Source organism: Cervus elaphus, chromosome 25 (genome assembly GCF_910594005.1).
Source record: "Cervus elaphus chromosome 25, mCerEla1.1, whole genome shotgun sequence".
In the NCBI taxonomy this organism is placed as follows: domain Eukaryota; kingdom Metazoa; phylum Chordata; class Mammalia; order Artiodactyla; family Cervidae; genus Cervus; species Cervus elaphus.
In genome coordinates this window covers 41,175,127-41,197,476 of record NC_057839.1, presented here as the reverse complement: position 1 = coordinate 41,197,476, position 22,350 = coordinate 41,175,127, and the positions used below count along the sequence as shown (strand labels likewise).

The following is a 22,350-nucleotide window of genomic DNA, read 5'->3' as shown; positions in this document are numbered from 1 at the left end:
CGTCCCTGGGATTCTCCAGGCAAGGTCACTGGGTTGCCATTTCCTTCTCCAATGCAGAAAAGTGAAAGTGAAGTCACTCAGCCGTGTCCAACTCTCAGTGACCCCATGGACTGCAGCCTACCAGGCTCCTCCGTCGATGGGATTTTCTAGGCAAGAGTACTGGAGTGGGTTGCCATTGCCTTCTCCGCAGGATGCTCACAAGCACCTGCAAAGAGTTCAGGGACACAGCAAGGAACGGGAGGGCGAGCGGGTGGACACCTAAAGAACACCTGGGTTCCAGCCAAGTGTTGCCAGTTTCATGTTTGTTTTGAGAATGAGGCTGGAAATTGGATTTTAATGTGCCATCTCCCAGTTCTTAAATATGGCAGATAATTGAAAAACAATTTGGCATGGCAAACTGAAGGTAGTCTATGGAAGTACACAGTATCATTGCGATAATTTCATTCACAATTTTCTGACCATGTTTTAAACTATTTGTCTGCATAAATATAGTGAGAAGTGGGCATATTATCAGGTACAACTGGTTATTTTCTAAAAATGCAATTAAATAGTAGGTCAAATTTTAATAGTAACTCTTTCCGGAAAAGCTGGTGTTGTGCAGAAGCCTGTCTGGTATATATAAGTTGTCTCATTTCTGACCTGTAGAGGGGCTTCTTTTTTGTGCTGAAATGTGTCTTTTCTCTGCCTCTGTCATTAGAGCACAGGCATGTGACTACCATAAAAGGAGAGGATTGGGCATTGTTGAGAATAGTGATCAATATACCTGACTTTCCCCACTGTCTCTGGCTATTCCATGATAAAAAATTAAGTGATCTAATAGTTTAATTAAATAGTTTAATTAATTTTACCTTATTTACAAGTGTGGCTTTTCATTGAGTAATAGCTCAGATGGTAAAATGGCACTTCTTTTTGCTCCAAATGATTAGGAAATGGAACGTTTCCTTAATGAATTAGAAGTAGTGTGTGTGAAAGTGCTTTGAGAGCTATAAAGCGCCTTATAAATGTAAGGTGACATGATTATGTAGGGTTTTACAATCTGTAAGGTGCTTTCACACACAAGACCTTGCTTTGTCCTCCCACTGTACCCCTTGAATGTAGGTTTCGATCATGTAATTACCTCTGTTTTACTGATGAAGAAACTAGGACTCTGAGAAGCTCTGGTATGTGTCTGAGAACATAGGAAAACATTCTTAGTGGAGATTATGTCTTCAAATTCAATATTCTTTTTTCACTATTTGAATAAGCTATTTGAAAGCATACACATAATTAGAAAGTATCTTATACTAAACATAGGTGCTATTTTGATTATTTCAGAATGTCCTTCAGAATCATACTACCATTACTTATTATAAAAAAGCAAAATGTAGAATATAGGAGAGATATCTTGGGATCTTGATCCTGTAATAAATCTGAAACAGCAAGCAGTTTACTTGTTTATTTCTTCTAAAGATAGAATGTGAGATTGTGCAAAGACTTTCAGCAGAGGTTAGGTTTTGTAAAGGGTCAGTACTGATAGTAATTATTCCATTGTAATAAAGCTTCAAGCTTATAAAATCTATGAAGACAGTGTTGGAGTTTACATATAATATGCTGTTTTGTGAACCATCTTTCTCATAAGGAATATCATAAGCTATTTAAGCTTACTTAAGTGTTTAAAAGTAGATTACAGTTATAGGTACTATACTGTATTTCCATTTGTATGGGCTTCCTTGGTGGCTCGGATGGTAAAGAATCTGCCTGCAATGCAGAAGATCCAGGTTTGATCCCTGGGTCAGGAAGATCCCCTGGAGAAGGGAATAGCTACCCACTCCAGTATTCTTGCCTGGAGAATTTCATGGACAGAGGAACCTGGTGGGTACAGTCCATGGGATCATAAAGAGTAGGACATGACTGAGCGACTAACTTTTTCACTTTTACATTTGTATCAGACAGGACTGAGCGACTGAACTGAACTTGTTGAAAAAACTGCTTTGTGGTAGAAATATGAAAGTGACATTTGATTTTCTGAGGTTAGCAGACATCTAGGACTCTTGAGAATTTTTTGAATCATCTTCTGAGTAGACTTATAAAAAGGACTTGAAAGATAAGGTGATTTATTTGAAAGGCTTCCCCTGTAATTCAGTGCTGCTTTTAAAAAGCCAGCTCAAATCCTGGTAACAATTGTTTTTTTCTTGGTGAAGAAGTAACAAATTTTAGTTTCTAATTTGTGTGCAATTTTAGGTCCTTACCAAAGAGATGTAACTTGCTAACATGTTTTAGATTTATGTTCTAATCAAACAGGATTCTCACTGTAGGCTTCCCTCTGGTAGGTAAAGACAGCGATGAGGCCGAGGACGCAGAACTTTATGATGGCCTTTACTGCCCCGCATGTGATAAGTCTTTCAAGACTGAAAAGGCGTAAGTTTACTATCTCTGCACTCACCTCTTCTTTTGAGGTGAGGTATAACACTTTCAAAGTCCTTAAAGAAGATGCTCAGAGCAGTTGTTCGTGAGCCCTCACCTTCTATCTTGGAGGAATATCTTCCCAGTGGAGAAGGGAGAACCATCTGTACCAGCAGTTAAGCTTGGTGTACTGATACTCATTCATTCCATGTTCCTCTTTAAACGTGTCTGCTGTCTCCAGAAAGAAACGTTGCTTGTTTTGGTGAAAAAGGCAAAGTCACAGAGGCAAGGGGGCGCGGAGCTGAGGCTGGTCCCCTCTCTCCACTAATGTGCACACTCACGTCCAGCCATCAAACTGCCTTGCAGACCGTGGCCCCCAACCCAAGACCTTCAGATCTGTCCTGCCTGTAGTGTATTTGCTGAAGTGGCAAGACTTTGTCATAGGGGAACAGTGATGAAGGGAGAAGTATTAAAAAGGATACTGTCCTAACTCAGGGGCTGAGGGGGCAAATATGGGAGAAAACGAAAGGAGAACTAGCAAGGGAGAAAGAAGCAGAACGTGTGCAGTAGAGAAGGCAGAGGTCAACAATGGAGATGGGGCTGTGGGAATCCCAAGTGGTACCACCGTGTAACCCCAGGGAAAAGTGAGTGTCATAAGGAGCGGTGGGAGGCAGACAAGTTAGAACCAAACAAGGAAACAAAAGCAACAAGGAAGGAGGTTTGAAAATTTATTTTTTATCTGGAAACTGAATGTCAAACTGGCAAGTTGCATGAATAGAATATAGAGTGCTCAGTTCACCTTTTGCTCACATTTCACCCCGTTCGCATGTGCTTATTCTCTTTCCACACATAGACAAGATTTTTATTGGAATAATCCGAGAGCAAGTTACGTGTGTAATGCTCCTTCACCTCTAAATACTTCAGTATATATTCCTTAAGAATAAGGATATTCTCTCACATAATCACAGCTGTCAGCTTCAGGAAATTTAGAACACTGACGCAGTCCTTTCATTTCATTTACTACCCGTATTTCACTTTTGTTAGTTGATTCTTTGTTAACGTCCTATGTAGCATTTTCCTAGCTTCAGTATAGGATCTAGTGTAGGATCACGTATTATTGCATTTATTTATTTGGTCTCATTTAATCTGGACCAGTTCCCTTGTCTGTGCCATTGACGGTTTGGAAGAGTACTGACCTTTCAAATGTCTTTTTAAGCAGAGCCATTTCTCACTTGGGGTTTGTCCGTTGCCTCATGATTAGATTCAGGTTGCTCGGTCCTAGCTAGAGTGCTGTACACACCTGTGTTGCTCTCAGGGTTTCTGTCTAGAAGCACAGACGGCTGCCCGCCTCATGGCTGGTGATGATTTTGGTCATCCAGTCAGGGTGTTGCCTTATTTTTCCACTGTATAGTTAGTATTTTTCCCCTTGCAATGTTTTCCCTTGTAGCATGTTTAATATGTGGGGAGACATTTTAAATCCCTACAAATAATCTTTCCCTTGATCAAAATTTCCTTCCTAGATTTAACATTTATTGATGATTTCATCTTGTACCAGTCTTCACTAGAATTGTCTCAAAATGAGGCTTTTCCGGTGCCAGCACTCCTGCATCAGAAGTCGTCATTTGACCTGCTGCTGTACATGAGAGCATTGATCTGCATGTCTGTTGTCAGAATGAATTTAGGAATTTTGTGTCAGTATGTTAAATTCATCATTGCCCTTTTTATGCTCAGAATTTCCCAGGTGTGTTCAGTGACACTTCCATCAACCTGACTCCTGTGTCCTTTGACGTGTCTGAGTCATATTTTTGAACTCTTACTTTCCGGCATAGAATGTTCCAGTTTCTCCTGAAAACTTCGTTCTTAAGGAGAATTTTAGTGGGAACGAAAAGTAGGCAACCCCCACTAGAAAATCCAGATCTGAACAGGATGAGATCTAGTCCTTTAGTGTTGTCAGTTTTATTTTGTTAAGTGTTATTTAGTTGCCCATGGGAGCACTGAGATAGACATCGCTTATATAGACTCACACAGAACGGTAGAGATGCATCTGAACTTATGTTTAGGGTAGTGGGAGTGAGAAGAGAGACCGTTCTAGAAAAAAAGCAAAAGGACATAAACTACTCCTATACTTCAAGGCCTCATATCACGATTTCTGAGATCCAAGGGGTCTCCCTTTAAATGTTAGAATCTTGCTTTGTGATTTTCCACTTAGCCATACTTAAGTGATTAAGAGAAAACAGTGATGACGGTTTGAATTCTTAGAATGGGAAAGGAAAAATATAGAACATTTGACGAAAAAAAAAGATAGGAAGAAACTATGTAGATAAGAGGACAAAGGGAAGGTGGCGGGGGGGCGGAATGCTGGAATACAGGAAAAAAGAACAGTCATGGGCTTCCAGTGTACTTAAATGCCTAAGAAATCCCAAAAGGGTTCTGTGTCTCCTTATAGTATCACTGATGATTCGCTAATGGGAAAAAAGTAGATTTCAGCTTGGTTGTATTCATCCAGCAACACAGTTGGGCATCTGTGAATTAATCCCATTGCAGTCACTCATTTCAACTTGTCCTTTCAGTATGAGGAATCATGAAAAATCAAAGAAGCATCGGGAAATGGTTGCCTTGTTAAAACAACAGTTGGAGGAGGAGGATGCAAATTTTTCAGGACCTCAAACTGATGAAAACAGTCTGAATGCCAATTCCGAGGAAGAGATGGAGGATGCGCCAAAACAAAAGTACTTCTAAAAAAGTCACTAGACCTACTTAGCCCATTTAGAGGTTGCATTTAAAAGCTGTTTTATTGCAGGGAAATTATTCTGTTATGCTAATATTGTCTGCATTTTGGAAGAAACTAGAAGGTTAAGAGAACTTTTAAGTATTGAAATGGATAAAAGCATGATGTCAGACATAATTTTTACAGACTGTATTATGACTATTAATAGCAGTTTTATAACTGGCTAATTGATGTGCTTTACTATCAATTGAACCACTACTATATTTTTCTAAAATGATAATGTGGGTATTTTTCTTTTAATGCTTTATGATACTCAATATTTTTTAATGTTATTCTTTGTATTGCTAGTATTTTGGTATTTTTTCTTTTTACTTAGTCAAATATTTGACATTTTGATCTATATTTGTTCTTAGGCTTTCTAAAAAACAGAAGAAAAAGAAACAGAAACCAGCACAGGTACATTGAAAAAGTTTTATTAACATTCAATATCAAATGTTAAGTTGGAGCGCTCTTGTTTATTTAGTGTAAACTGTATTAAGGAGTGGAACTTTCACACTCTAATTTCATATTGATTGTAAAACAGATTAAAAGAAGCTGAAAGTATTTTGGTTTTTCAGTGCTTTGCCTTATTATATGGGCTTCCCTGGTAGCTCAGCTGGTAAAGAATCCACCTGCAACGCAGGGCCTTATATATGTGGTCAGTTGACCTAGTTACTGTTGTCTGTGTGTTTACAAAATTTGCATGTGGAATTCTCGTAGTATGGATTAACTGAGGGATCACATTAAAAACATCTAGACACACATGATGGTAAGATTTTTAAATCAAGGTAGCCGTTCACCTCATAAATATATGAAAATGTAAGGGTTGATCATTTGTATATCCAAGTTTATTTTGCCAACAGTGTAAATGAAAATTTGGAAAGGGAAAATTTGCTTTCCTGCTTCTGGGCATGTATCTGGAGAAAACTCTATAATTTGAAGAGATCTATGCACCCCAGTGTTTATAGAAGCACTGTTTATAGTAGCTAAGACATGGAAGCAAGTGTCCTTCAATAGATGAATGGATAAATAGGGTGTGGTGCATATACACAGCTATTTAGAAAGAATGAAATAATGCCATTTGCACAAAGTGAATGGACTTAGAGATTAAGTGAAGTAAGTCAGGCAAAGCTAAAAATCATAAAATATCACCTGCATGTGGAATTGAAAAAATGATACAAATGAACTAACCAAAAATAGACTCACAGACATAGAAACCAAGCTTATAGTTACCAATGGGATTAGCGATAGGGAGAGGCAATATTAGGTGTTTGGGAGTAACATATATACTCTACTGTATATAAAATAGTTAAATAACAAGGACCTATTGTATAGCACAGGAAACTATATTCAATATCTTATAATAACATAATGGAAAATAATTGGAAAAATATATATGTAACTGAATCACTTTACTGAAAACCTGAAACCAATACAACATTGGGAATTAACTATAATTTTTTTAAGGTGCTTAAAAAAGGAGTATTTGCTTAGAAACTTGTAGTGATTGTGATTCTTGAAAAAAAAGTTTATATTACTCAGTAAGTCATTTAAATATTTTACCTTGGGGATTCATATTGAATTTCTATCTTAAGAATCACTTTTAACTAAAAGTATGTTGTAACACAACATATTGTGTCACATACATGTTGTTAATATGTGTAACACAATTTTGTGGATTTTTTGAACCTATAAAAACAAAATGAACTTGTCCATTTTCCTAAGGATATTTAGTGATTCTACAGGGAATGGAATTGATTTCTGTGCTGTCTAAAGGTGATCTAATTATGTTAGCTTATATTAAGTATTAAATGTTAACTGTAGTTTTTTAAAAAATTGGAAGTGTTTTTATGAAAACTTAGGTAATGCACTAATAATTTTTCATAAGACTTTAGATTTGGCTTGTTTATCCAAATGGTTTATGTTCGGTAATTTTTAGCTGTTTCCTGGGCTTCCCTGGTAGCTCAGCTGGTAAAGAATCTACCTGCAATGCAGGAAACCCTGGTTCGATTCCTTGTTGGGAAGATCCCCTGGAGAAGAGTTAGGCTACCCACTCCAGTATTCTTAGGCTTCCCTGGTGACTCAGTCAGTAAAAAATCCACCTGCAGTGTTGGAGACCTGGATTCGATCCCTGGGTTGGGAGAATCCCCTCCCTGGAGGAGTGCATGGCAACCCACTCCATTATTCTTGCCTAGAGAATTCGCATGGACAGAGGAGCCTGGCAGACTACAGTCCATTACGGGTAGCCAAGAGTCAGACACGACTGAGCTGCTAAGCGCGGAACAGCTGTTTTATACTTCAGAAGTTATCATGACACATGAATTAATCACTATTAAAACTGTGACTTGGAACTTTTTGCCTCGGTTATAAAACCACACAGCAAATTGTATATTCCTTTTATAAAATGACTCATGTCATTTTCCACCCAAAAACTCTCTAGTCATTAGTTTAGAACACTTTTTTCTTGTGTGCCAGAACCACTGGAAAAGACAGAATAGAGAGGAATTTATACCCAGTAGGTCCTAAGAGTGCAGCAGTAAGCACATATATTTGTATTTTCTTACCAAGGAAGATATTTACCACCCCATTTTTTTTCTCCAAAGGTATATGTATTCCTTGATGATACCTATGGTTTCTGATTATATCAGGGAGAAAGCCCCAATTCAGATCTAGTTTTCTGTAGCACTTTTCCCTGGATTTTTTCTAAGCTCTTTTTGAAGGGAAAGGTGGTGTGGAGACACATACAGGTAGATAAAGGAGCAGAAAGCAGCAGATACTGAGAATCATGAAACTTCAGGTTGGGAGTTTTCTGTATTGTCAAAAAAATTTGCATAAGCCAACAAGGATTGTAAAAGAAAACCCCAGAAAATTGAAATTGAGTGTAAACAAATAAAACCCTCTTGCTGACAACAAGGAAGAATTAGTGTAAGAAACTTTGAATGTAGCACTCTGAACACCATCCGTGGGACATACCCTGAAGACAAAATTAACTGCAAAAGAAAAAAATCTTAAACTTTACTTAGATATTTTAGTGATATTGGTGTGGTATTTTTGAAACTATTTTATGTATATTATAGAAGAAAGCAAATAAATATACTAATGTTGTCAGGAAACAGATTTTGTGGTAGGAGAAGGGAAATACAGGTATAGATTGAGGGAAGGAGAGAACACTAATGAAGTACTGGAATTGGAGGTATGATATTAAAAAAATAAACAAGACACAAATGCTCAGCATACACTGAGGGCCCCGAAGCAGTGACACCCTGTAGCAGTGAGCATATATAGTACACACATCTTAGTTTCTACAGCCCCTTCCCCAATAAAAGGAGTCAGGATTTGGTCCTTGGGAAAATGACTGATTCTAGGGCCGAGACAGAGAAAGTACAAGGTGAGCCTGGATTATCGATGCTGGAAATAAAGGGAGTATTCAAAAATTGATGGGAATAAGTCAGAAGTACCCAGAAGTCAGCTCATGAGCTTGCCAAATATGGGAAATGTTGAGGAGTCAAAAAGAATAATGGTGATAGATTTCACATATTGGTTTTATTAAAAAAAAATCACGAGTCTATATTGAGCTTTAAAAAAGAGAGTTTGAGAAAGGAGGCAGATGGGAAGGCATCACTCCAAGAATATGAATTAATACAAATGCAAATGGCAGGACTATTCTGGACCCACCAGTATAATAAATGGTTCACATAAGAATCAACAATAGATGCCAGATCCTTGGGGTAAATAGTTATTAGGAAAGAAGATACTGATACATTCTGTTTATTACTTATTAAAAAAGGAAAAAGGTGCTTTACAGTAGAAAAATCCAACAGTAACCATCTTAACCAAATGATGAGACTTTAATCACTGAGAAATGGAAAGCGACATTTTGCTTCCTGATAAAATGTACTGAGGGCACAGCATTATGTCTGTAACATTCCTGCTAGAAATGTTTAACCTGAATTTAATCATGAGGAAGTAACTGTTGTTGAGTCACTAAGTTTTGTCTGACTCTTCTGCGACACTATGGACTGTAGCCCACCAGGTTCCTCTGTCCATGGGATTCTCCAGGCAAGAATACTGGAGTGGGTTGCCATTACCTTCTCCAGGGGATCTTCCCGACACAGGGATCAAACCCGCATCTCCTGCGTTGGGAGGCAGATTCTTTGTCACTGAGCCATCAGGGAAGCCCTGTAAAAAAGGACATTACTGCAATACTTATATGGATTTTGTAACAGATAATGAGTGTGAAGAGGGAACTGGATAGGAAGGAGAATGATCTTAGGACAGACATGGTATCTTCCTGCAGCTTGCTTTTATAGTTCTGGGGATGGGAGTCAAGGGGGGACGTTTTGCAGAGAAAGGGAACAAGGGGAGAAAAGAAGGAGAAAACAAATGTGGCAAAACATTACCCAAGGCAAAAGAAAGTCAGTCGCATTTAGTGGAAATACATTTGTGAGGTGTTTTTTCTTGTGTAATGCCTGTTTCTTACTGTTTTCTTTTTTCCAATGTAAAATAGTTGTTCATTGCTGGATCATTTGGAAACTATGGGAGACTATCAATATCATCCCTAATTCTGCCTAAGGATATTCCTTAATGTTGAATTAAGTTGTAATCAAAGGTTATATATAATTTTCTCTCTTCTGTTTTTGCTAGTGTGTTCTCGTTTTCCACATAATTGAATCAGTGTCTTTGGAAACGTGACTTTGAAGAGCTCTATAATTTTCCTTCATTTGTTCAACCATTCATTTACTGAATATTTGGATTGTTTCCAGTTTCCCCTAATTTAATATTTCTCTAATGGACATTCATATTCTTCTTTTCTGCCTCTCCTTTTTATACCCTGAAGATGTCCTCCTACTAGAGTGTATAGGACATGACCATTGTTTATTATAGCTGTTTGGTAACATAACATAAAAAACTAGTGGTATTACAGTATTTATTTTGTAATGGCGCACATGTTTTCTTACCTAGAACTATGATGATAATTTCAATGAAAACGGAACTGGAGAAGGAGTAAAGGTTGACCCGGAAGATACCAACCTAAATCAAAATAGTGCCAAAGAATCAGAAGATAGTCTCCAAGAAAATGTTGGGGTCACAGAGACTGTGGAACTGTGTGATGACCCCAAAACTGAGGCTAAAAGGTAAGTCAGAGTTGTGTGTTGTTTTCTTAATTACTTGTACTGGTAGTGAGGATGGCTTTTCATGTATCAAGTAAAACACCCTTTCCCATGATGGACGCTGTGAGTTGGATGTATCTGTGACTTATTCATACACAGGTATGTCTACCAAGGATGATGTTGGAGGGAGAATGCTAGACAGTGTGCTCAGATGTTTCGGCAGCATGGCCCAAAGCAGAAAGGAGTTTCATGGACCGAGTTTCTGTTTTTCTCATTCTGGTGAAGTCCTTATTTTGTGCTGGGTCGGTAATCCTTGGTGAGGCTACAGACAAGGCCATGCCCCACTCACCTGAGCATCACTGTCCAAACCTCCACACTCAGGCCAGGCAGCCTGCGTTCGGCCCCAGCACAGGGCATCAGGGTGGATGTGCCAGCTTGGGGCCTTCGCTCTCTGGTTGCCCGGGAGTCATGGTGCTGCCCAGGCCTCCGGGGTTGGCGAGGGGGAGGTGTCACTCAGGAGATGAGTGATGTGGCTGCCTTGAAGACTGGAGAGTGGAAAGCGGGAAGAGGGGGTCGCACATACTCTGATCCTTGGTGTGTGTCCCCATTTTACACATGTGGAAACTGAGTCTGGGGTAAATGACTTGCCCTAGAACAAAAACTGGTAAGTGGAAAGGCTGGCTGACTGCATGGAGGACCCAGCTCTGCTAGTTCCGTGGGGCCCTGCTGTCCTGTAAAGGTCCCTTGGGGGCTGCTTGGGCGCATGAGCGGTGGGCCAAAAGGTGGGGTTCCAGGCCCCTGAGCACCTCCTTCATCTAGAGCTGAAGTATTTTTGTTTATTTTCCATATGGCTTCTGTGTGGGTGTCACTGGGGGCGGAAAAGGGGTACTCAGTGCTCACAGTCAGACTTTGGCAACCACCAATAAAATTCTGTTTCCTCACTTAGTGATGTGAGAAAAAGAATCAGAATTCAGGTGACCTCTTCACTGCTGAGGAGTGGTGGAGCTGGGGTAGACACCCCACTACCGCCGCCACCCCCCCCCCCCCGCCCCCAGTATCCTGATGCCCACTGCTTTTCTGCAGGACCCCTCTGCTGCTTCTCTGCAGTGCATGGACACTAACTACCTGCTACATGTGTGTGTGTGTCTGGAGTACATTTTTTTTCTTCTTATTTATTTTTTATTAGCATTAACATACAACATTAGTTTCAGGTATATAACATAGTGATTTCACATTTATATACATTATGAATTAATACCACAATAAGTCTACCCTCTCCATACAAAATTACTGCAGTATTCTGGAGTATATTCATATGAATACATTATATCTCCTCTAAAGTACATTTTAGAAATAGAGTCTCAGATACTAGCTTCAGAGATGTAGCTGTCTTTCATAATATGGTAAGTTGTTCTTTGGGAATATTATCCTAAATTTTCCCAAATTAGCCTCAATGCTAAATGTTGGATATATTTGTGGCCTCTCTGATGTTATTTTGTAAATTAGTAAATGTTGAATCTGTTGCATTTTATGTCATTGTGTCTTTTTCTTGATATTTTCAAAGCTGGCTGAAGGGAATGGCAAACCACTTCAGTATTCTTGCCTTGAGAACCCCACGAACAGTATGAAAAGGCAAAAAGATAGGACATTGAAAGATGAACTCCCCAGGTTGGTAGGTACCCAATATGCTATTGGAGATCAGTGGAGAAATAACTCCAGAAAGAATGAAGGGACGGAGCCAAAGCAAAAACAGCACCCAGTTGTGGATGGGACTGGTGATGGAAGCAAGGTCCGATGCTGTAAAGAGCAGTATTGCATAGGAACCTGGAATGTTAGGTCCATGAATCAAGGCAAATTGGAAGTGGTCAAACAGGAGATGACAAGAGTGAACATTGACATTCTAGGAATCAATGAACTAAAATGGACTGGAATGGGTGAGTTTAACTCAGATGACCGTTATATCTACTATTGTGGGCAGGAATCCCTTAGAAGAAATGGAGTAGCCATTATAGTCAACAAAAGAGTTCGAAATGGAGTACTTGGATGCAGTCTCAAAAATGATAGAATGATCTCTGTTCGTTTCCAAGGCAAACCATTCAGTATCACGGTAATCCAAGTCTATGCATGACCAATAACGCTGAAGAAGCTGAAGTTGAACAGTTCTATGAAAACCTACAAGAGCTTCTAGAACTAACAGCCAAGAAAGATGTCCTTTTCATTATAGGGGATTGGAATGCAAAGGTAGGAAGTCAAGAAATACCTGGAGTAAGAGGCAAATTTGGCCTTGGAGTACAGAATGAAGCAGGGCAAAGGCTAATAGAGTTTTGCCAAGAGAACACACTGGTCATAGCAAACACCCTCTTCCAACAATGCAAGAGAAGACTCTACGCAAGGACATCACCAGATGGTCGACACCGAAATCAGATTGATTATATCCTTTGCGGCCAAAGATGGAGAAGCTCTATACAATCAGCAAAAATAAGACGGGGAGCTGACTGTGGCTTAGATCATGAACTCCTTATTGCCAAATTCAGACTGAAATTGAAGAAAGTGGAGAAAACCTCTGGACCATTCAGGTATGACCTAAATCAAATCCCTTATGACTATTCAGTGGAAGTGGGAAATGATGAACTATGGATGGAGGTTCGTGACATTGTACATGAGATGGGAATCAACACCATCCCCAAGAAAAAATGCAAAGAAGCAAAATGGCTGTCTGAGGAGGCTTTACAAATAGCTGTGAAAAGAAGGGAAGTGAAAAGCAAAGGAGAAAAGGAAAGATATACCCATTTGAATGCAGAGTTCCAAAGAATAGCAAGGAAAGATAAGAAAGCCTTCCTCAGCGATCAATGTGAAGAAATAGAGGAAAACAATAGAATGGGAAAGACTAGAGATCTCTTCAAGAAAATTAGAGATATCAAAGGAGCATTTCATGCAAAGATGGGCTCAATAAAGGACAGAAATGGTAGGGACCTTAACAGAAGCAGAAGATGTTAAGAAGAGGTGGCAAGAATACACAGAAGAACTGTACAAAAAAGATCTTCACGACCCAGATAATCATGATGGTGTGATCACTCACCTAGAGCCAGACATCCTGGAATGTGAAGTCAAGTGGGCCTTAGGAAGCTTCACTACGAACAATGTTAGTGAAGGTGACGGAATCCCAGTTGAGCTATTTCAGATCCTGAAAGATGATGCTGTGAAAGTGCTGCACTCAATATGCCAGCAAATTTGGAAAACTCAGCAGTGGCCACAGGGCTGGAAAAGTTCAGTTTTCATTCCAATGCCAAAGAATGCTCCAGCTACCACACAGTTGCACTAATCTCATATGCTGGTAAAGTGATGCTTAAAATTCTCCAAGCCAGGCTTCAGCAATACGTGAATCGTGAATTTCCAGATGTTCAAGCTGGTTTTAGAAAAGGCAGAGGAATCAGAGATCAAATTGCTGGATCATTGAAAAAGCAAGAGAATTCCAGAAAAACATCTATTTCTGCTTTATTGACTATGCCAAAGCCTTTGACTGCGTGGATCACAATAAACTGTGGAAACTTTTGAAAGAGATGGGAATACCAGACCACTTGACCTGCCTCTTGAGAAATCTGTATGCAGGTCAGGCAGCAACAGTTAGAACTGGACATGGAACAAAAGACTGGTTCCAAATAGGAAAAGGAGTACGTCAAGGCTGTGTATTGTCACCCTGATTATTTAACTTCTATGCAGATACATCATGAGAAACACTGGGCTGGAAAAGCATAAGCTGGAATCAAGATTGCTGGGAGAAATATCAATAACCTCAGATATGCAGATGACACCACCCTTATGGCTGAAAGTGAAGAAGAACTAAAGAGCCTCTTGATGAAAGTGAAAGAGGAGAGTGAGAAAGCTGGCTTAAAGCTCAACGTTCAGAAAACTAAGATCATGGCATCCAGTCCAATCACTTCATGGCAAATAGATGGGGAAACAGTGGCTGACTTTATTTTTCTGGACTCCAGAATCACTGCAGATGGTGATTGCAGCCATGAAATTAAAAGAAGCTTACTCCTTGGAAGGAAAGTTATGACCAACCTAGACAGCATATTAAAAAGCAGAGACATTACTTTGCACACAAAGGTCCATCTAGTCAAGGCTATGGTTTTTCCAGTGGTCCTGTATGGATGTAATAGTTGGACTATAAAGAAAGCTGAGTGCCGAAGAGTTGATGCTTTTGAACTGTGGTGTTGGAGAAGACTCTTGAGAGTCCCTTGGACTGCAAGGAGATCCTACCAGTCCATCCTAAAGGAGATCAGTCCTGGGTGTTCATTGGAAGGGCTGATGCTGAAGCTGAAACTCCAATACTTTGGCCACCCCATGTGAAGAGCTGACTCATTTGAAAAGACCCTGATGCTGGGAAAGATTGAGGGCAGGAGGAGAGGGGGACGACAGAAGATAAGATGGTTGGATGGCATCACCAATTCAATGGACATGGGTTTGGGTGGACTCCGGGAGTTGGTGATGGACAGGGAGGCCTGGCGTGCTGCAGTTCATGGGATCGAAAAGAGTTGGACACGACTGAGCGACTGAACTGAACTGAATACTACATAGTGTTGCGTTACACTCCTTATCAGCATCTTTTTTTTTTTTTTTTTTTTAAAGATTTTACTTACTTGTGCTTATTTTTGGCTATGCTGCATCTTCATTGCTCTGCGGCCTTTTTCTTCTGGTTTCAGGGAGCAGAGGCTACTCTCTAGTTGTGGTTGTGAGCTTCTCATTGCAGTGGCTTTCCTTACTGTGGAGCATGGACTCCAGAGTGCTTGAGTAGTAGCGGCAGATAGACTCAGTAGCTGTGGCCCCTGGGCCCTGGAACACAGCCTCCGTCAGTAGTTCCGGCTCACAGGCTTAGTTGCTGTGTGGCGTGTGGAATCCTCCTGAATCAGAGATTGAACCCGTGTCTCCTGCATTGGCAGGTGGATTCTTTACCACCGAGCTACCAGGGGAGCCCCACTTGTCAGCATCTTTTAAATGTATAGACCACATAACTTAATACAGACTCCTAGGTTCTGACGAAGTGCTTGACAGCATTTTAACTCATTGGTTATAACCCATCCTATCTGTTCTGTAAACATAGCTGCACTCAGATTTTACCGTAAGAATTTGGTTAGCACAAATGAGGGAAAATATGAGAGCACTGAGGAAAATGAAGATTTACATAGCAGATTAAGCAGAGGATCTTTTGGAGTTAAAGGAGAACAGGAGGAAACTGAATATACTGACTGGCAGTCTCTGGGTTATAGAATACAGGGGAGAGAAACTCATCACATCAACAGAAAGACATCATCTTTTAACAAAAGAAAATGCTTTACATTTAACAAATTTAATTATATGAAAAATGCATTGCAGTGTCTGTTTTTCTCATTTCACTGTGTAACTGGTGAAATGTTTATCATTAGCTGAATCAGGTTTAACAAGTTGTCTCTTAATGTCATAGGTTATTTGTGAGCACTGCTGGTTGGCCATGAAGATAGTTTGCTTCAGTAAATGGAGTATTAAGTACTTACTTTTTTTTTTTTTTTTTACAAAAATGCACTGAATAAAAAGTTCAAAGTAAATTCCTCTGTTTTTGTATCAAATTTGGTATGTAATCTTACCTCTAAAGTTGTTTTTTAAAGTTGTTCATTTGAGATGTGAAAATTAATTCACTTGGCCATTAAAATGAATGAATTTTTCTTTAAAATGCACGTTACTCTTTCGAATCTTCTTGGGTTCTAGATGACAAGTTAAAAGGGGGGTACATTATTATTGAATTAGCCTGAATTCTTTCATTTATTTTCCAGTGTTTCTAAACCCAAAGGAAAGAAAGCCAAAGATACTAAAAAGTCTGTCAGAGTACCTGCTGAACCACAGACAGTGGTAAGTCCAAACAATATTGACAGCTTTTCCGTGGACCTTGTTGTCTAAGCAGTGTAATCTGCATCCTTGAGTCTAATCTAAAGATTTAAGTGTGTACCTGGTGAACCCTTCACCTGCTACATGCGTGTGGCTCCATCAGCAGTTTTCCTTGATGAATGTAAATTTTATTCAGAATATACGTGCCACTGACATTTTTTTCTTTATGGTAAACAGAGGCACCCTGAACGTCTCAGATTATACCAGAACAGTTTCTGTTGTGTTTTTCATTACTTTGAAATCCAGGGCCTTATCCTTACGGCATGTGCTCTTGAATGTCTCAAGACCCTTAGAGTTGATGGTATTGGTTAATGAAACTCAGCTTCCAAGAACAGTTGCCTCTGCTGAGTCTGTCTTGGTATTTTGCAATTGCTTGATATTTAATCTCAACATGAAAACATTGCTCTCAGATAATAACACTTGCTTTCATTTATGATTTTTTTCTCCCCTTGTCAGAGTGATGTGCTTATCAGCTGTACAACCTGCCATAGTGAATTTCCATCCCGGAACAAACTTTTTGATCATCTAAAGGCCACCGGTCATGCAAGAGCACCTTCATCCTCAACATCTTTGAACAGTGTAACAAATAGTCGAAACAAAAAAGAGAAACGTAAAAACAGATAGAAATTCTGCCAATGCTTTTTTCTTTCAGTTGTCTCTAGATTTTGAAACCAAAAACTGGACTGAAATCATCTAAAGAGTTAAAATTTCAGTGATCTGCAATTTATTGCATTGTGGAAAATTATTTTTTATCTTGTAAAAACATTTTTTTTGTTTAATATATATTTTTTAAACATGTCATTAGTGACTGAATTCTACTTTTGCCATCTGAAATTGACTTGAATGTCCCAAAACAGGTAAATATTGTAAAGTATGCTTTCTTGACTTTTGTTGGCTCATGTGGACAGAAATGTACAGGGAGAATTAAATTATTTTAACACATACAAATTCTCCTTTCTGCTTTATTTTGTGAATTTCACATGAGGTACTTTTATATGATTTGGTGCTTTTGTGTTCTGTTTCATGATCTGTTGATGACTCAGATCATTTTAAAATCGTCATGGATTTTTTTTTTTCCACCTGATACCATGACTCCAGTTCTGATTTTAAAACCATTTCTAAATAACCTGTTGTTGATTACTGCATTTCCCGCCCCCCGGAGGATAATGATAAGTGAAAACTAATTGAACATATATGGTTGTTTTTCAACAATAGTATTTCTACAAGGTATATCTGTTTAACTTGAGATTTTACTGGTAATTATCAATAGGATATATCTTTTGGTTTTTCACCCTGATTTGACTCATGGAGTTGGAACAAATTAATTTATAGGGTGCTTCCTTCTCATAAATATGCACAGTGACAGGTATAAAGCATGATGAATTCAGGTAGCCCATGGTTCACAATATATTCTGACTCTTTTAATAGAGGATATTCTTCCTTGGATTTTTTTTCACTGTTTTCAGAAGTTTTTTGTTTTTTCATCATTCAATGGAGAGAAACTTTTTAAATGAAAGATTGTTCTCCAGGGCTGCTATTTATGCCATCTATTCTGTAGCAAGGATGAATATTAAATCAGAAGAAATAGGGAGAATCTTTATGAGTGTGGTCGAGTACATGGATCAGTGACGAGTCAGTTTTTAGGATGGATTAAATAGGCAGTGCTTTTAGCTGAACTTGAAAGTAATTTTGAACTCACTAGCTTTGAAATATATACTTGCTGATCAGTGAGGTTAATTCTCTCCATATATCCTTGAATCATCAAATGAAGCAATCTTTAGTTATGCATGAACTCTAAAACACACTACGGTCCCTGATGGCAAGTTTTTCTGAACTGTTCATGGATAATATTGATGGTATGGATCCATTTTGTGCGATGGACTTAAAAAGATGCATTTGTGGCTAAATTTTTTATCTTTTTCATTTTAGATAGATGTTTATTTTCTTTACCTCTCCTCTTTCTCCCTAACTTATTGCTAATTCTTTCTAATTGTTTTCCTCCATTTCTTGGTCCCTTTAGGGAAAATACCAGCCAGTTTTCTGTCTTTGATCTTTTCCTCTCAAGTTTCATCTGAACACTCACCACCTTCCTGTAATTTGAGCAATCAATTGGTCATAGTCATGAATAGGGATATTAATGAATGGGAGGGCATATTAGTCACAGGTTATTTATCATCAGTAAAAAATTGGAAGTCATCTGGAAAGGCAGATAGTGTCCTGCAGACGCCCTTCAGATCTCCCTTGCTTTCCATGCAGGTACTAACCCTGCAGGTGTATTCAAATTTATTACTACTACATGTGAAGATTGGTTGGGGTTACTTGTCAGTTTTATTCTGACTGTCAAAAATCATCCATACTTTTTAAGAGAGCTTCATCAGTTGTGATTGGAAATTAGGTTTCACATCTCATCCTGTGTATGCTGCTGATAAGTCATTTAACTTCTCTGAACTTCATGTTGCTTATGTCTGACTCAGTTGTTAGCATAATAATATTGTCTCCATTTAGCACACAGGATAATTATTAAGATCAAATACAATAGTATATGTGAGAATGTTTTTTTAAATGCAGAAACTTTACATACAATTTTGTTGAATTTGGATAAATTAAACCTTTTCCAGTTAAAATATTTGCAGATAGCAGTATATGTGCTGAATTAAATGTGCTTTAAGTTTTAAGGGAATTTCCAATCTACTTCTGAAGAGGAGAATAGAAACATATGTTATGCCAAGGGTAAAATGTTATTTTTGCTGACTCACAGACATTCAGTTTTGTCTGAGGCAGAGCAGAATATTGAAAAATATTTGAGCTCATATTTTACATTGATCTCATTTAAATTTAGTGGTAACTACTATCTTGATTGAAGTTAGCTCAGGTGTGGAAGATGCATTGCTTGTTGGTTCTGGAAGGAGAGTGTTAGGGGAAATCCAATTTTTTTTCTCTCCATAATCATTCAGTGATACCAAACCTTGGGTTCTCTATAAAGTCCAGTGAGACTTCCCCTATTTCAAAATAGGAGCAGTATCCTTATCAAAAGTCCAACACTATAGGAAAATAAGGTTGTATCAAAATGAAAAACATCTGCAGGACAATAGGAACCATAAGTAAAAAGACAAGCCTCACTCAATCTGGGAGAAAATGTTTATGATACATGTAACTGACAAAGGATTAGTATCCCATTAAAAGACAAAAGAACCTCCTGTAAGTCAGTGAGCAGTTGACAGCCATGCATTAATATGAAGTAGTTCTCAAAGTTCTTGGTATCAAGACCCCTTTTAACAATTGAGAAGCCCAAACTGTTTTTTTGTTGGTAGGTTATATCTATTGATAGTTACTCTATTAGAAATTAAAATAGAGGAATTTTTAAAGTATTAACTTATTTAAAATAATACATGTTAAATAACACTTTTGGAAAGCAACTTTTTCAAAATGAAAGTTTAATGAGAAGAGAGGGATTTGTTTTACATTTCTGAAGATTTCTTTAACGTCTGGCTTAACAGAAAACAGCTGGGTTCTCATATCTGCTTCTGCAGTCAGTCTGATGCTCTGTGTTTTGGTGAAAGTATATGAAGAAAATTGAGCCTCCTGTGGATAGGAAGTTGGATAAAGAAGGACCTTGGGGGCCATCCCTAGATCTCCCAAGGTCGTCAGGTCACACTTGGAACTGCTGCGTTAGAAAAATGGGTAAAATACATGACCATAAAACGCTTGAGTAGTCAGACAATATGAAAAGGGGATCATTATCAATGATAATCAGGGAAATATGACTTAGTCGTTTCATGTGTTCAAATGGGCAAAAGGCAAAAAAGTCTCACAGGATCAAGTGTTGGTAAGAATGGAGAAATGAGAACAGTTGCTTCGAAGTGATGGTGTCTATGGCAGTGGAAGATGTACGCCCTGACTTGACAACTCCAGGGTAGACTTAGAGGCTCAGAGTATCTGCAGAGTCACAGCACGGGGACTGTCACCCAGGTCCCACCCCAGAACTGCTGAGTGAGTTTGAGGTTAACACGACTTCTCGGGTGACTCCTTGCAGTTTGAGAAGCGGCACTCTAAGGAACCCATGTGCAGGTGGACAAGAAGACTTAGTGGCTGGTTACAGCTAAATTGCTTGTGTCTGGGAAAATCTGGAGATGGACCCTACATTTCCATGAACAAGAAAAAAAATTGCACAATAGGTAATTAGATGGCAAATGAGCAGTTAGAATGAGTTAACTTGCCAGCATCAGTGGCTGGCCCTTAAAAAAAATATTGAATGAAAACAAGATATCAGAAGGTGACATGTGTGCCACTTATATGTAGTTTTAAGTACTGTTGTTATTTATAAGGAGAAAATACAGAACCATCAGTGGAAAACACATCATTCAGAAAAGCAGTTGCCTCAGAAAGGGAGGGCCTGGGAGCATGGCAACAAAGGGTCCCCATCTGAGCCAAGACTTCTTACTAAGATATGAAGGAAGATGTTAGCATTGATTGAGTGGTGGCAATGAGGGTCTATTACTCTAGTACCATGTTTTCATTAAATACTTCAAATGTCCAGAGAAATATAAATTAGTGGTCCATTTCTTGTTAACAGAAAATACACTTGCACAAAGGGGGAGATGAAGGGATTCAGGTCTATATTTTATTGCTGGTGTATTCCTTAAACTCACTGGCAGAGGCTGTTACTTACTTGACGCTCTCAATTCCCTCCTTCTTACAATTCTGATTTTTAATTGGGTGCAAGCCACCTAGAATCTAAGGATTACCTTCCCAGCCTCTTGTGCTGCTAGGTGTCAGTAAGTTCTGGCCAGTGATCTGAGCAACTTTGGGAATGTGTCCTCAAAGACGTGGGAGGTCCGTATTCCTTCCTCCACCAGCTTAAATGAACAGGTAATGACTGGAACTTCCAGCTTTCCATCTGGGACCATGAATCCTCACAGGAACGTGTAGAGAGCTTCTGTCCTTGACACTCTGAAGGACCCTACGAGCCCCCAGACTACCTGTTTCTGCGTTCCAGAGAAATAAACTGCTTTACTGAAGCCTCCGTTGTTTTCTATTTCCTATCGCAGGTGACTCACGTCCTGATTGTTTTTTTGTTTTTTTTTTTTTAAATAGTTCAATCCTTGTGTCAGGAAGATCCCCTGGAGAAGGGAATGGCTATCCACTCCAGTATTCTTGCCTGGAAGATCCCATAGACAGAGGAGGCTGGTGGGCTACAGTCCATGGGGTCGCAAAGAGTCAGACACTTCTGAGTGACTGACAGTTGATTTGCAAAGCTGTGTTCATTTCTGCTGTAGAGCAAGGTGATTCAATTATATATGTATTTTTTTTCTTTTTTATATTGCTTTCCATTATAGTTTATCTCAGGATATTGAATATAGCCAGTTGATTCTTATTTCAGCATATGAGAGGTATGGTTTTAGCAAGAGTGAGAATGTGGGCTCTTAGCTCTGAGCGATCTGGGATCAAATTACAGTGACAGCACCAACTGTGATCTTGGGCAAGGCATTTAAACTTGTCTTTTTAATTTTCTTTTAAAATCTGTAATAGAGGGATGAAATCAACCTTTGGCAGATTTGCAAAGGTGAAAACTGAGCACTATGCCTGGCACATAGTAAGCATTCAGTAACTATTAGCTTTTACTTACTTTCAGTAATCTCTTCTGCTTTATAATTTTCTTGCTTTATTTAACTTCACTTTGGTTTCTGAAATCATCTAATGGAGTAATTTGGGGAGAAATCCATAATTATATTGATCCAATGGTGTATTTATTTTTCAAGTACTAGTTTATATATTGGAATTCTTTCTGGCTCAAAGAGAACTAAATTTGTACAGGCTAAGCTAAAACTATGCTATTTCAATGCGGTCGCTTGACACAATGGATGCTGTCTTGTAGGTCAGTGATCCTAATGGTATTAGAAGACTCAGTACATTTGTACAGATAATTACTTTGCCATTAAAATAAGTCAGGGCCCCAACATCATTGATGTCCTTCCTTTCAGATACAAAATGGCTTCTGAAAATAGAAAAGGTTCAGATTATCCTTTGCAGTATAAATAATTTGAATGTCACTTAGAGAAAGTTTCTAGCAATTTCAAAAATGAAAAGGCCATAGTATTTCCAAGCATTTAGATAAAATGGTATATGGCTAATCTATCTCTTCAGGTAGTTATTTTCAAATTTAATAGT

General features: G+C 38.7%; 1 protein-coding gene across 1 annotated transcript in view; it reads left to right on the top strand.

The window, feature by feature from the left end:
- Nucleotides 1-17,126, top strand: part of DNAJC21 (DnaJ heat shock protein family (Hsp40) member C21) — a 29,133-nt gene extending 12,007 nt beyond the window's left edge. Inside the window, exons 7-12 of the mRNA XM_043887595.1 lie at nt 2,310-2,397; nt 4,953-5,111; nt 5,524-5,566; nt 10,112-10,284; nt 16,071-16,146; nt 16,639-17,126. Of these exons, the coding sequence (XP_043743530.1) occupies nt 2,310-2,397; nt 4,953-5,111; nt 5,524-5,566; nt 10,112-10,284; nt 16,071-16,146; nt 16,639-16,806 (707 nt within the window). The 3' untranslated portion in view covers nt 16,807-17,126. The remainder of the gene's footprint in view (nt 1-2,309; nt 2,398-4,952; nt 5,112-5,523; nt 5,567-10,111; nt 10,285-16,070; nt 16,147-16,638) is intronic.
- Nucleotides 17,127-22,350: the final 5,224 nt, after the last annotated feature.